Genomic DNA, 13,066 nt, shown 5'->3' on the forward strand with positions numbered 1-13,066 from the left:
CATCAAAGCTGAATTATTATCATCAAGGCTGAGTAATTTGGGTTGCCTTTGGAAGCTGTCTTAACTTCCCTGATTTTTAAGTTAATGAATATTGATTGCAGTTGAGATGGTTTTAACAGCTTACAGAACTGTAAAAAAGTTTGGCAGTCTCATCAGGATTGCTTAATGTTACTGGGAGCTGTTCTAGTAGTGTTGTGTTTGTTGGTTTGGGTGTTTTGTTCAAGTGCATTTGCTGGATTTGTACAGGATCTGTGGCTTGTCACAGCTTCTTTTGTTACTTCACACCAGGTTTGGCTCTCTCCTAGAAAGTATAAGAGAAATATCCTTAGGGTGGTTTGATTTGAGCTTAGTGTCAGGTGTTAGTGGCAAACCCTGCAGGTGCAAAATGCTGTGGCTCATGAGGGGTTCTCAGAAAGAAGCCAACCTTAGAGGGGAGGAGGCTTTGAGAGTAAAATAACTGGGGGGGGGGGTGTCTCTCTTAACTTGTAAGAAAATGTACCTTCTCTGTATTCCATGTTTAATTTTAAGTTTGTCAATTTATAGTGAAAGTTTATAGATAAGGGACTCTTAACACACATTTTCTATAAAAGATCCCATTAAAAAGGGCATTTTGTTAAATTTTCTGATAGCAAAAATCAGCTATTCTGCCATCTACTGCTTTTAGTAAAACAGTGGGATAAAAAACCCAACATATTTCAAAAACTCGGAAATCCATCAGATGTGACAAGTTTTTAAAGCTGTTTCCAAATCTGAAACCATAGAAACTGTGGTGCTAACACAGAACTCCCCGTTTTCCCTCTCCTGAAGAACCACCCTGTGGCACCTGCCATGGGACTGCAGAGCTTTGTGCCCCACTTCAGACAGCAGTGGAACAAATGCCAAGGCACAGATTCTGAGTAACTCCACGTTAATTCTCCAGAGGTTTTTAATCATAGCTGTAAGGAATTATATGATGAGCTTTTTTGAACTCAGAGCATAACTGTGCAGTGAAACTTTGCACTGCTTAGGATTCTCCAGATGAGGATCCCAGATTTCTGCTCATGTCACTTATGTTTCCCAATGCTTTGCTGTTCCAGGGACATATGACCTACATATTAATGGAAAGAGACAGCGAATCATGAGAGAGCATACTGGTTTCCTAGAAGATCATGGACAAAATCTGTTCAAAGCCAGGATCCAGATCTAGTTTTTCTGGTTTCCAGTTTTGCATCTTGGCTAGTTTGTTTCTTTTCTCGTTGGGTCTGTTTGGACCTAAACTATATTGTATTGGGCTGTTTGGACTGCTCTACCTTAACCCAAAAATTTTTTACATCTATGAGGAGGATTCCTACTTTTGTCTGAAACTCTTGTAGTCAAGCTGATTCCTGCCCATTGTTTAACAGAAAATCCTGTAGTAAATATTCCCTCTGTTTGCAGATGGGCCTGATGCCATTTCCACAACGCTGAAGCAATACTGGCTTCTCAGCAAACTGATGTAAAACATAATGTTCTAGCAAAATACAACAGATCAGCAGTAACAATAGGATTATTGTACCTCCCTTCACAGTTTTGTCTAGTCACAGAGATGTGCACTGTGGGGCACAGCTCCACATTCCGTGCCCGAGTTCCGTGTAGAACTGACTTGGCTGGTCTGACACTGGGGTGGAGGTTACAGATTCTGGTACTCAGTTTGCTTTTGTCTCTAAAGTAATCGAACCTACAGGAATAAAATGTGTCAGAAATGTAACAATTACTATTATTATTGTTGTTATTGTTGTTATCATTGAAACAAACAAACAAATTTGAGTTGTTTTCAGAAACTGCCAGTACTAAAAGCAACTAATACAACTTACCATCAACCAGTAAATGGTGAAGTCACTTGAAACATTTTTTTGGAAGTAGAGAATTCCCTGCAACTTCAATGAATTCAGTGAATATTTTAATAGCAAATGGGGAACTGGTTCTTGAGTGGTTCTTTTGGTTGGATTTGATGGGGTTTTTTTCATTCTGTGAATTGTACAATTTTCCTAAAAAAAAGAAGACTTAGTGCTTTGCTTATTTTAAAAAAAGACTACATAACCTAAATATCAGTGGTCTATTTCTGTAAATTAACACCCAGCCTCACAGTGTAGTCTAACAAACACTGGCTTGAATCTCTGGGTACTGTCATTCTCCTGTTTTGGTGTTTTATCTTTAAAGTGGCTACTTGACCTTTCCAGTTGCTGGTCATGATAATGTTTTCTACCCTCTGTTAGTTTAGTGGATGTCACAGATAGTACCTGAACTCATCTGCAAACAGCAAGTCCAGTTCATCAGCTGTGTGTTCCATGTTCCTCTGATTCCATGCCCAGAGCCTCCTTTTGTCATTCATAGCATGGAATTTCTCCTAGTAACAGACCTTTAAACCAGTATCTTCTTCACAAATCTGTTCCGTGATGTTTACTGTTTAACAGTTGTGTTGCTGCTGTAACTGGGAAGCAATTTTTTCTTTGGGCAGTTAAGGTGTGATAAATGCTTGTAGCTGTTGTGATAAAACGGGATAACTAGAGGTGTGGAATTATCCTTGCAGTGAAATTCCACACCTTGGAAGTTGAACTTGTCCCTTCAGAGCAGTAAAAATGCTTGTGGGTTCTTTTTGTTTGAAAAGGTGATACTATTCCTTTTTTTATATTCCCTTGGCAGAAACGTTGCAACATCTTCATCAGCAGTTGGTGGAGTCTGAACACAGGACCATGACCTACCTGAAACGATTTAACAAAATGCAAGCAGATTACCACAATCTCATTGGAGTCACTGCAGAGCTGGTGGATTCTTTGGAGGCCACAGTCAATGGCAAGATGGTAAGTGATGACTCAGACTTGCTTCCACACCCCGAGAAAGTGGAGACCAGAATGTGAGTTAAGCTTCATAGTTATGAGCATTTCTGTTAGGACTGTCACTATTTACTCATGAAACACAGCCCTTTAGATGAGAGGTTCTTCCATTGGCCCTACGTAGGAGGGTAAAAGTAGTGCAAAAGATGGGTTGGATTGTGCTGGCTCAAAAATCTTCAAAAAATTAATCACCATCTCGCAAGACACCTCAGATCTCTTGTAAGAGTCCCCTTTGAGCTTTGACACCAGCAGTGATTAGAGGGCATTTCTGTAACTACAAACTGCAATGCAGCCCATAATGGTGGTTGTAAATTTAAAACTTCTGTCAGGTCTGGTTTAAGTTCCACAGTGGTGGAAACAGTCTTCTCATCCAAAATTTTGGTGAGGGAAAGCTTTGCTCTCTGTTCTGCCAAACTGAACTTGTTAATTTAATTGATAAAGGCAACTGGGATAGGAGAGAGTTACTCACCATGTGAAATGGGCCACATGTGTGTGACTGGAGAAGATGTAACTTCCTTATGGGTATTTTTTATACAATGTTGATGGGTTGTTTCATCTGTTATGCTGTCTTCTCTGCGAGCACATTTCTGTGCTATACCTTCTGTGTAACCTGAAGGTTGTTCTTATGGCAGATTAGTGGCCTCTAGATGGTTTGAAAGGAGCTGTGAATTGTTAGCAGGGAGAATGACCTGGGATTTCAGCTGCCTGCTGAAAAGCCAGTATGTACCCTTTTCCTGCCATCAGCAAGAACAGCTTGTAGTTTGCGTCTGGCATCAGTGGCTGCTCAAGTATTACTGCAGGGAAGAATTTGCCTGCAGGTGGGGATTGTGCTTTCCAGCAGATTATGAAAGGTCTCTGCTCACATGAGCCTCGAAAACCATAAGAAACACACAGTCGTTCATTTGCTGCCTCCCATTTCACCCCTCAGTGCTCTCCAAGTTGATGTCCAATTATTTTCTGTAGGGGAGGAACCAGGTGCTGGTTCTCTGTTATTGCAAATGCTTATTAAATTTGATTTGTAATCCTCGTGCAGGGCAGTCATTTGATCTTTCCCAGGTGTGTCCAGCTGAGGGTGCTCTTCTGTTGTGAATCTTGGTTTCTGTCGTTTCTGAATTCAAAGTAGAGTTGGGTGCTAAGTAAAGTCATGTTGAAGCTGCAGCATTCTGAATTTGAAAGGTTCTGTTGTCTTGCTCTAGGTCTGGGAATATCAGAAGTCCCCATTTGTATTTCTGTAATCTTGCTGCGCTTGCCGCTGTTCTGGGCAAGTTAATAACTGTTCTGAAGTTAAGCTGTTCTATTCGGGTGTAGATTTCCCAAAACAAAAAATTAAACCCACTGAGATGTTTTGCACTGAAACACAAAGTGCTGTACTGTGTAATTCATATTTATTCTCTCTGCTGTATGAGACAGTTGAGTAAGTTCTGCTCTCTAGCTTGGCAACACATCAGCAAAGCATTGATACAAAACTGCTTCATTTTTTAATTCGATTTGATTTTGAACCTTTTGATTGAGAAAAGTCTGTGTGCAAACACAGATGTGACAAGTTCTAGTTTTCTTCTAGACTGTCTGAAGGTTTAGCATTAGTCCTGTGAATAGCATCACGAATCCCAGATGAAGAGAATTTACAGTTATTTAAATTTCTGAACAGAACAGCAGTTGCTGTGCATTCATTCTGCTCACATTGATGAGTCTCAGGTGTGTGACTTCTTACTCTCTAAAAAAAAATCAACCAAACAACTTTTAATATAGAACCACTTGTCTGGTAGAAAGTGGAAGCTTTATATGATCCTGTTCTCACTTTGTTTCCTAATTTTTAGATCACACCAGAGTATCTTCAAAGTGTTTGTGTTCGCTTGTTCAGCAATCAGATGAGACAAAGTGTAGCACACAGTATTGACTTCACAAGGCCTGGAACTGTAAGTATTTGAGATTTTTACAGTAAATATATCAAAAGACAAAACAACTTAAGCTGTATATTGAACAACAAACGTGAGATGGTAAAGACAAAGCATAATGTGTTAAAAGCCTGTATAAGAACAGGGCAATACATAAGGTTTTGTTGATCTCAGATGCTGGTGCATGAAATGGTTATGCATTCATAGCTGCATAAGTAGGATTAATTCTGTTGTGAGGACAGGAAGATTTGTAGCTGTTAAAATGCTAACTGAATGTTAAAAAAAAAGAAAAACAAACCCTAAACCTAATGTTCTGAGTGGGGTTTGATGGAACATCTTAGCCAATTTAATTTAGCTAAAAGGGGCAGGGATGTTGCTCAGCTCTGGGCTCCTGCTCTGTTCCTTTCTGCTGTCAGTGATGCTCCTGTGACCCTAGAGAGAATTGGCTTAGCCAGCTAAAGCAGAAGCATCAGACAGAATCATGAGAGCAAATGAGGAAAAGAGGAGGAAGAGATGGAGGAATTCCCTTTTCTGTAAGAGCCAGTTAGATGAGCAGTTAGATGATACACTTAAGCCACCTTATTGATTTACATGATAGACTTTTATCCTAAGACTCTTCGATCTTATTGATAAGCAGCTCAGGATCCCTAGGGGTGATTTTTTTTTCCACTTCACCAGCCTCTAGTTTCTTTTCAGATGGCTGCACTACACCTCACTCATTAATACTCTGCTCAATCTCTTCTGCCTAACTGGGAAAGGAGCTTTGGGGTTATTTTTCAGCAGCAGAACCAGCTTAGGATAGTTTGTAGTGTTTTTGAAACTATTCCTGTGAGATTTTAAATGACTCAGTGATAGTGTCAGAGCTGCTCAGTGGTACAACCTTTTTCAATAACTAGCTTCTTCAGGTTTTTCAAGTAAGTGTTAATCTTAAAACTACATTAAAACATTTTAATAATTAAATATTGTGTGCCACTCTCTTACAAAGACAAGCCAAAATAATGAAGTGTACTTATTGTTTTTGCTATGGCAGGTGTTCATGCTTATTTAACTTTGTTGTAGAAGAAATTCATGAAGTGTCAAAGGAAAAGCAGAAGAAAATAAATTTCCTTATCTTAGCCAAGGTTTTTAATAACAATGACGCTATGGGTATGTTTTGTTCCTCTTGAAAATCTGTTACAGAAAGATAAAGAGATAATAAAAATGTTCCCTTTTCTATATAATAATATTTTCAGAGATAAATATTATTCTTCAGTGCTCTTCAAGCTGTTTTAAATGCCTTCACTTCCCTCTTAACGGTCAAAACTTTCTCTGACTTGCCATGAATTTCAGAGGTGCACTCTTTCACAGCTTGCAAAAGCTGCTATTCCAGTGTTTGAAGAAGGATCTGTTTGTCTGCTGCCTCAACATTACAGGCTGCCTGCATTTCCTCTCCTGTCAGATTTATTTCTGAGATAATGCATTAGGTACCCCAGTAGTCTTCTGCATTTTTGCCGTGTTGGGGTTGTGTGTGTCTCCCCTTCCCTGTACTGAGATCATCCATTCTATACAGCCATGTGCCCTCCTCTCTCTGTTCCTGCTCTCTACTTACATCAAGACTTCTCTTCTTCTCCTATGCTTCCAAAGTACTCCATTTGCCCAGAGGTTTGCTCATTATTTCTTTTCTTTCAATCAGAAGTTGGTCCTCCAATCTCTTGAACCCTTTTGGGACAGGGGCAGAGGGAAGAGTGTCATCCGCATTCAAGCTGCTGATTTGTTTCTTTATCCACTCTGCAGAGAGTGCAGGCTGGCTAAAGCTGTGTCTTCTCTGACAAAAGCTGGCTGGATTATTGCATGTTTCTCTGTACACATAGCTATTTTAGCATAAACATCTGTCCTTGTATGGTTTAGCATTTAGGTATAGGTGTCTTCTCTATAAAAAAAGAGACTTTTAAGAGTTTTAAGCATAGTAAGTGATCATTGAAGAAGTGTATAGGCAGCAGAGTATGAACAGTATTTCAACCAGAAACTTTGTCACTGGAGGTTTTAAGAATGAAGTAGACAAAAGTTACCATTCATGAGGAGTAGTTCATGCTGCCTGACAGGCTAAGTGACAACTCATTCTCTTGCAGCCACACTTCCTCTGTTTCCTTCTACTTAAAGACGGTCAGCTGTGAAATGATTGTTGGTCTTGTTCATCATGTTTATTTACTTCTGCTTCTCTAAAAGTATCTAAAACCATTTCTTTTCTGAAAGTGCCTTTACCACTTTACTTATGCCACTATGGCCACTTTCACAGTTTCCAGCTGTGCAAATAGTTTAGAGGCAGAGGAGGTGTTGGTGGCCGATTTTTTTCCCTGCTGGAGGTAAATTTTTGCCTCTCTTTTGTCCCAAATTAGCCAGGTTAAGCTGAGTAAAGCTGTGTTCTTCTAGCACAGTTGTATCTATTTTTATACTGGACTTTACTAGTGTAACTATTTCTGTGCGACTTTATGGCTCCTTTACACGCGCTATTTGAGGTGGTTGCTGTGCCAGCCAAGCTCTCCAGTGAGGGGCCAGTCCAGTTTTAGTACTGAGACTGTTTAGATTATGGGTTTCTTGACTGGTTTAGGTCACTCCTTGACAATGAGGTCATAGTAGCTACTGTGGTTGAAATCTAATGTTGTTTCTATAAGCAGATCCACACAGACTGTCTGAGGCATTAGCCAAGTTTTGGAGGGTTAATCACAGTCTCTACATATAGACATTCACTGAGTCATCGTTAGGTTTCCTCATCTTATCCTTGTGTCCACTATTGATAGATCATAATTTCTTCATTTATTTCCCATGTAGAGAGTTCTGGTTTTATGCATGAATAGCAAACATGTAGAAACACAATTAAGTGTAAGAAGTAAAATACATATAGCCTATCTTATGAGAGGAAAAATGAGATTCCTTTCTCATCATCCCAAAATATTTCTAGCCACTCCCTGACTGTTGATCCAGGAAACCAGATGAGATGGACTAAAATTCTGACTGCTTGCCACTAGGCCACTAGTGCATCCCGTTACTTTTTCAAGGATTCAAATACTTCATTGTTATACACTCAGATGTTGTTGTTCTACCCTTAAATGGTTTCAGGTTTTTGCATAAGTTTTGGAATAAAGCTGCAGGCAGCGTGACCCAGACTGAGTAGTAGCACAAGTTCATGGCATCTGTGCTGCATTTGTGTTGGAAGGTTCCTTCACTTTTTGCTCACAAGTACTTAGAGGCACTGGAGTGTGGTCTTTGCAGCTACACCATTTCACAAACCTCTTCTGCTGTGTAAGTGCAGAGGGAAGAGACTAGCAGCAGGGCAGCTCCTTTGCTCATCCTTACCATTAGGTCTCTGTAGGCAAGATAAGTGAGAGGTTTAAAAAAAGGTCATTGTCTAAAGAGTTTTGACAGGCATTAAATACGGTGGTTTGTTCATTGAGGATTTTTCTTCCCAACTTCATCTTGAGTATTCAAGGATTTGATCCTATCTGACTGACATCACTAATGTCAGGACCAGACCCTGAAATAAATTGGTTCTGGTGGATCAATATCTCTAAATAAATGAGCAGAAAAGAGAATCATTAGCAAGGAAATTACTTTTTTGTTGTACTGTCATGCAGCCTTAAGTTTCTATCATTGTTATTTGGGAAATGAGTGGATGTGCATTACATAGTTTGGAAAGAGGAGGTGCTTGAGTTCAGAGTCACCCATACTGGCATAACTCAGTGGACAGTCCAGGTTTTGGGTCAGGTTCTGGGAGCAGAAAATGTTAAACGTTAAAGCTGCGTCATTCTCTGAGGTATGAACTTGAGTATATTTTGTTAAATCGGCTGCACTACACTGGTAGTTTGAAATTATGCTGAGAAGGAGGATTATACGAGTGCTGAAACCAAAATGAAGTATTGCCCAAGGAAATTAAGGAGAATACTTTGGATTATATCCTTGGTAGCATTATTTGTATACAAATTTGATTTTGTTCCCAGTGCATTGTACTCTCTGGTCAGTTTTTAATGTCAGTAAAAAAGTGTTGAGTAATAGAAAGCCTTGAGGTCTTAGGCTTTCAAATTACAAAAAGGGTGACTCTTATCAGTTATTAATGTGTGTTCTTAACATACAAACATCAGCTTCCTGGTTTGCCCCACAGCCATGACTGAAGGCCTGTCCTTTCATGCTGGAAGATATTTGTATTAGGAGGACAATCCCAGAAGCTCGTCTTTCTTACAGAACTGGCTGTAAGACCTGAGGCAGTACCAAGCAAAAGAGTTTTCCATTGTAATCACACCCCAAAATCTTACCTAGCAAGTGCTTCTGGTGTTGGCTTTCTGCTCTCAAGTGAGCTGGCTTGGATCTCATTCTTTTGCAGTGCAACTCCATGTCTCTCACCAGCTCTCTGACCTCCTGAGCCCAATCCACAATCCATTAACAGGATGTGTCTGCTGCCCACAGTGGGAGAGAGCCCACCTGACTGTGGTACAGCTGGCAGGTGTTTCCAAGGCCTCTCTAAGGGCCTGCTTTACCATAAGGCTTTTTTCCCAGCTGCAGGTCAATGTTATCCCTGCCTTCCATCGTGTCATTTGACGTGTGTGGTCCTGAATTCGGAGATAAGAAACCTGAGAGAACTGTCAGAGCAAAAGGCCTGAGTTTAAGAATAGGAGGCCAGAGCACCAGGTCTGACAAGCTGAGGAAACATTTATTTGAAGACTTAATTGGATTCCTGACTTTCTGATACTCATTTGGGCAGGGAACTGATGTAGGCAGTGGTAGATTTGAATAATTTCAACTACAGTAATCTATCATAGGACTACCATAGCTCCTTATATCTTCAATACTCTTGAGATGTCAGTGTTTACTTTTTTACCTTTCCAATAGTAATTTGTCTGCTGAATAAGAAGCATGAGTTGCAGTTTTTTCTGTTCATTACACATCATGAAACCAAGAGGATTCTGGTGTTTTATCACAAATGTAGTACCTTCACTCCCCATCATAAGTAGCATAGGCTCAAGTCTTAAACCCAGAAACAGTTTTTTTGAAGTAAGTTGTACAACTTCCTAGAATTTCTTGGATTATGGATAAGGTAATAAGATTCTCTAGAGTCTGGATTAAAGGGAAAACAGTAATTGTTTCTTCAGATACACAGTTTCTGTCAATAGCAGAGATGGGTCCTAATCAGTGGAGAGTCTCTCTGTGACCTGAAAGCTGTGTAGATGTTTGCATGTATTGCACCTGTGTCACAGAGTGGAATAAATGCCCATTATGTTTTTGCTGCTATTCAGTCTGATTATATTTACCTCTAACAACAATTAGGTGGATTAATGTCCCTTGCAAGTTTTAGATCTCTTTTGGCACAACTCTTGAAGCTGTGGAAAAATAGTGAGTTGTTTTTTTCTGTCACTGGACAAAATCATAAGCTCCTCTGTACAGTTGAACTGTCATTGTAAACAAGGAGGAAGTTTTCTTAATTTTTGGGATAGCTGTAATGACTAGCATGGGCTCCTGTTTTTCTTGGGCTTTTTTCCTCAAACACCCTTTTTGCTGCAACTGTGCACATGCCATCAGTCTGTAATAGTTTGTGGCAGGTATTCAGCTTCTTACTTGTGAAAGTTTTCTGCACCAGGAGACCCCATGAAACCCAGAATCAGGGTAGTTGTAGGGTTTTAGTTTGGTTTTTTAATCACTTTGAATAATTTAAAGTATTATATGGTTTTAAGGTGTTATGGGGACATACCCTCTTCATCTTAAAGTAATATGCACATTACAGCAAACAGCATCTACTCCAAGTGAGCTTTTCTTAGGATGAATTATATCAGTCTTATGGATCCCTCTCCATGGGATGATTTTTATGAGTTACCATTTATGTGTGGAAATGAAGAAACAAACTCATCTCTATGTAAGCAAGGACAGTTCTTTTTATTGCTGATACAGTATGTGATGCCTTTTTCACAAGTTGCTGCAGGGTTTTGTTTACATGAATTCTTCATCTCTAAAGGTGAGGTGTTGCCGTCAGTGGGGGTTCCCACAAACTTTTCCTGTTGCTGTCCTCAAATCATGGAATAGCTCAGGTTGGAAGGGACTTTGAAAGTTGTCTGGTCCAACCTTTTGTTTCCTTTAGTGTTAAAACTTACCTTTAATGTCATCTTTGTCTTGATTCCTATGTCCATTTTCACTGGCTCAGGCCATGCATGTGTTGAAATGTCTCTCATCATAACACAGTTTTATCTCCTGGTTTATTTTGCTCACTTACTGATCTCTTTCAGTGCAGTCTTTTGTCTTCAATTGAATTTTAAACTGTCTTTGCCAGACTCTCTGTACGTATGTATAGCACCAGGAAAGTTAAAATAGTGATTTGCATCAGGCAATTCTAAGTGTCAGGGTAATAAAAAGAATAATGTCAGATTTTTAAAACTGGTTAAAGAATAGAAAGAACTTTGTTTTCTGCTCACAGTGAAGAATGGCAAGTTTCTTATCTCTTCTGTGTAAGGCTGTATATGTCTGTTAAAGAGCAGCCTGCTAAATACAGTATTTATGTGCTTATTCATCTGCACAAATATGTCCTCTAAAGTAAGTACTGGCAGGTTTGCACAAAAAGATTGGAAGCAGAATAATTAACGTTGGTCTTATTTCATTGTGTTGAACTGTGTACTTTTATTTTGAATTAAGACTGTTCTTTTTAGATACAAAGCTGTTCTAAGTATTTTAGTCTAATTAGAGAGAGCATGACATGTTTTGTACTAAACTACTTGAACCATAAATTTTCACCATCTTTTATTTTAGCAACTGCATCTTAGGTTTCCTTCCAGAGGCTTTTTTGAAGTTTATCCTTGGAGCTTTTTGAGATGAGGAATGGATAATATTGATGAAACACCTTAAACTGTCTGTCTTGGCTCTTATGTGCTCATCAGAAACTCCAATCAAAGCAAGGATGGAGAATTCTGACAGGTTCTTTCTCAGAGGCTGAGATCTGATCGATACCACGTGCATTGGTATCTCTCTCTGAGCTGCCTCAGTGAACAGGACCAGCCACATATTCACATAAATGTGTCAGTGCTTCGTGTGCAGCTGTTCTACCTGATGGTTACAGTGTAACAGTGTGCAGATTAGGTGTGTTTGCCAGGTGCTGAGAGAAGGAACTTGTAAATGTATCACAAGAGAGGCACACCAATTTCAGTTCTAAGACATACCAGTATGAGGAATGAGATAAGGTGCTTATACTTTTCAAATCTAATAGTCTGTTAATTCTTAGCTGATTTTTATTGGTTGTTTTTTTACAAATGTTCATTTCTCTGTGATTTATTTCTGTTAACTTATGTTTTTTTTAATCTTCTTTATTTTAATGTGTGTCTGTTTGCCCATAAAGGGATATTACTCTATGAGCCCTTGTGATGACGGAGATGTAAGTGTCTATATCTTTATATCCTTTCACGTTGCCTGCTCAATCTGTCACGATCTGTATTTCTCTTCATTTCACACTCTGGAACAATTTTCTCTGCATTTTAACTTGTCATGACACTAACAGTATGGTTTATGAAGAGCCAAAAACTGTGCAAGGCTTGGAATTTCTGCATGGGGAATGGAGTAGATGTTCTGGGTCACCTTATGGCTTCATAATACACATAATGCAGCAGGTCAGCATAAGAGCAGTTTTATCCACAGATTTTACATAAAACACAGCTTCATACAGTATGCAGAAAGTAATTGTTTCCTCCATGTGATCACCTGTATGTGGCATACAATGTCTCTGAAGTGTGCCAACACCAACTGATCCCACAACACCTTCAACAAAGCAAAAAGATATTATTGCTCAGGTTGAGCTGTGCTCTTCAGAGGGGTGTCATATTCTATGTATTTGTATTTTTAATTCCAAAATTCAAACTTTCTCTCCGTAGTAAAAGTTATAAAATTCTTTTCATGCAGTTAAAATGGATCTCTTTTTCCTTGAAAACTGAAAATGCAAAATTATATAATTATATTCTGTGTACTGCCTGTGACTTCTGTACCCCAGATGGAGGTTCATATTCTGGCAATACCACAAATGCACCATAAGTATCTGATTTTGCCCATAGTCAGTGCATTCTTTGTGAAGAAAGGAAATGAGTCTACTTCTAAGTAACTCAGTATGTAATCAATTCATAAAAGTGATTGACACCAATTCTGAAAAACGTCAGTCAGTTTAACATAATCCATATTTATATTTTTATCACTTTCTTTAGGTAAAAGAAGATTTTACCTTTCAAGAAAAACTACCTATTTTTCCAACATATTTATCACCTGAGGTTACAGTAAACCCCTGTGGGCACTCACCTTCCCCTCAGAACAGCATTTTGTTTTGAG

General features: G+C 39.1%; 1 protein-coding gene across 6 annotated transcripts in view; it reads left to right on the top strand.

Annotated features, from left to right (window-relative positions):
- Positions 1-13,066, top strand: part of ARMC9 (armadillo repeat containing 9) — a 63,673-nt gene that overhangs the window by 12,099 nt on the left and 38,508 nt on the right. For 5 of the 6 annotated variants that reach the window (XM_071566420.1, XM_071566422.1, XM_071566425.1 and 2 more), the window contains exons 8-10: positions 2,662-2,819; positions 4,670-4,768; positions 12,093-12,128. In XM_071566420.1, coding sequence (XP_071422521.1) covers positions 2,662-2,819; positions 4,670-4,768; positions 12,093-12,128 — 293 coding nt within the window. The remainder of the gene's footprint in view (positions 1-2,661; positions 2,820-4,669; positions 4,769-12,092; positions 12,129-13,066) is intronic. The other variant, XM_071566421.1, reaches the window with a different exon arrangement.

The sequence above is a fragment of the Pithys albifrons genome, chromosome 11, assembly GCF_047495875.1.
Source record: "Pithys albifrons albifrons isolate INPA30051 chromosome 11, PitAlb_v1, whole genome shotgun sequence".
Lineage (NCBI taxonomy): Eukaryota > Metazoa > Chordata > Aves > Passeriformes > Thamnophilidae > Pithys > Pithys albifrons.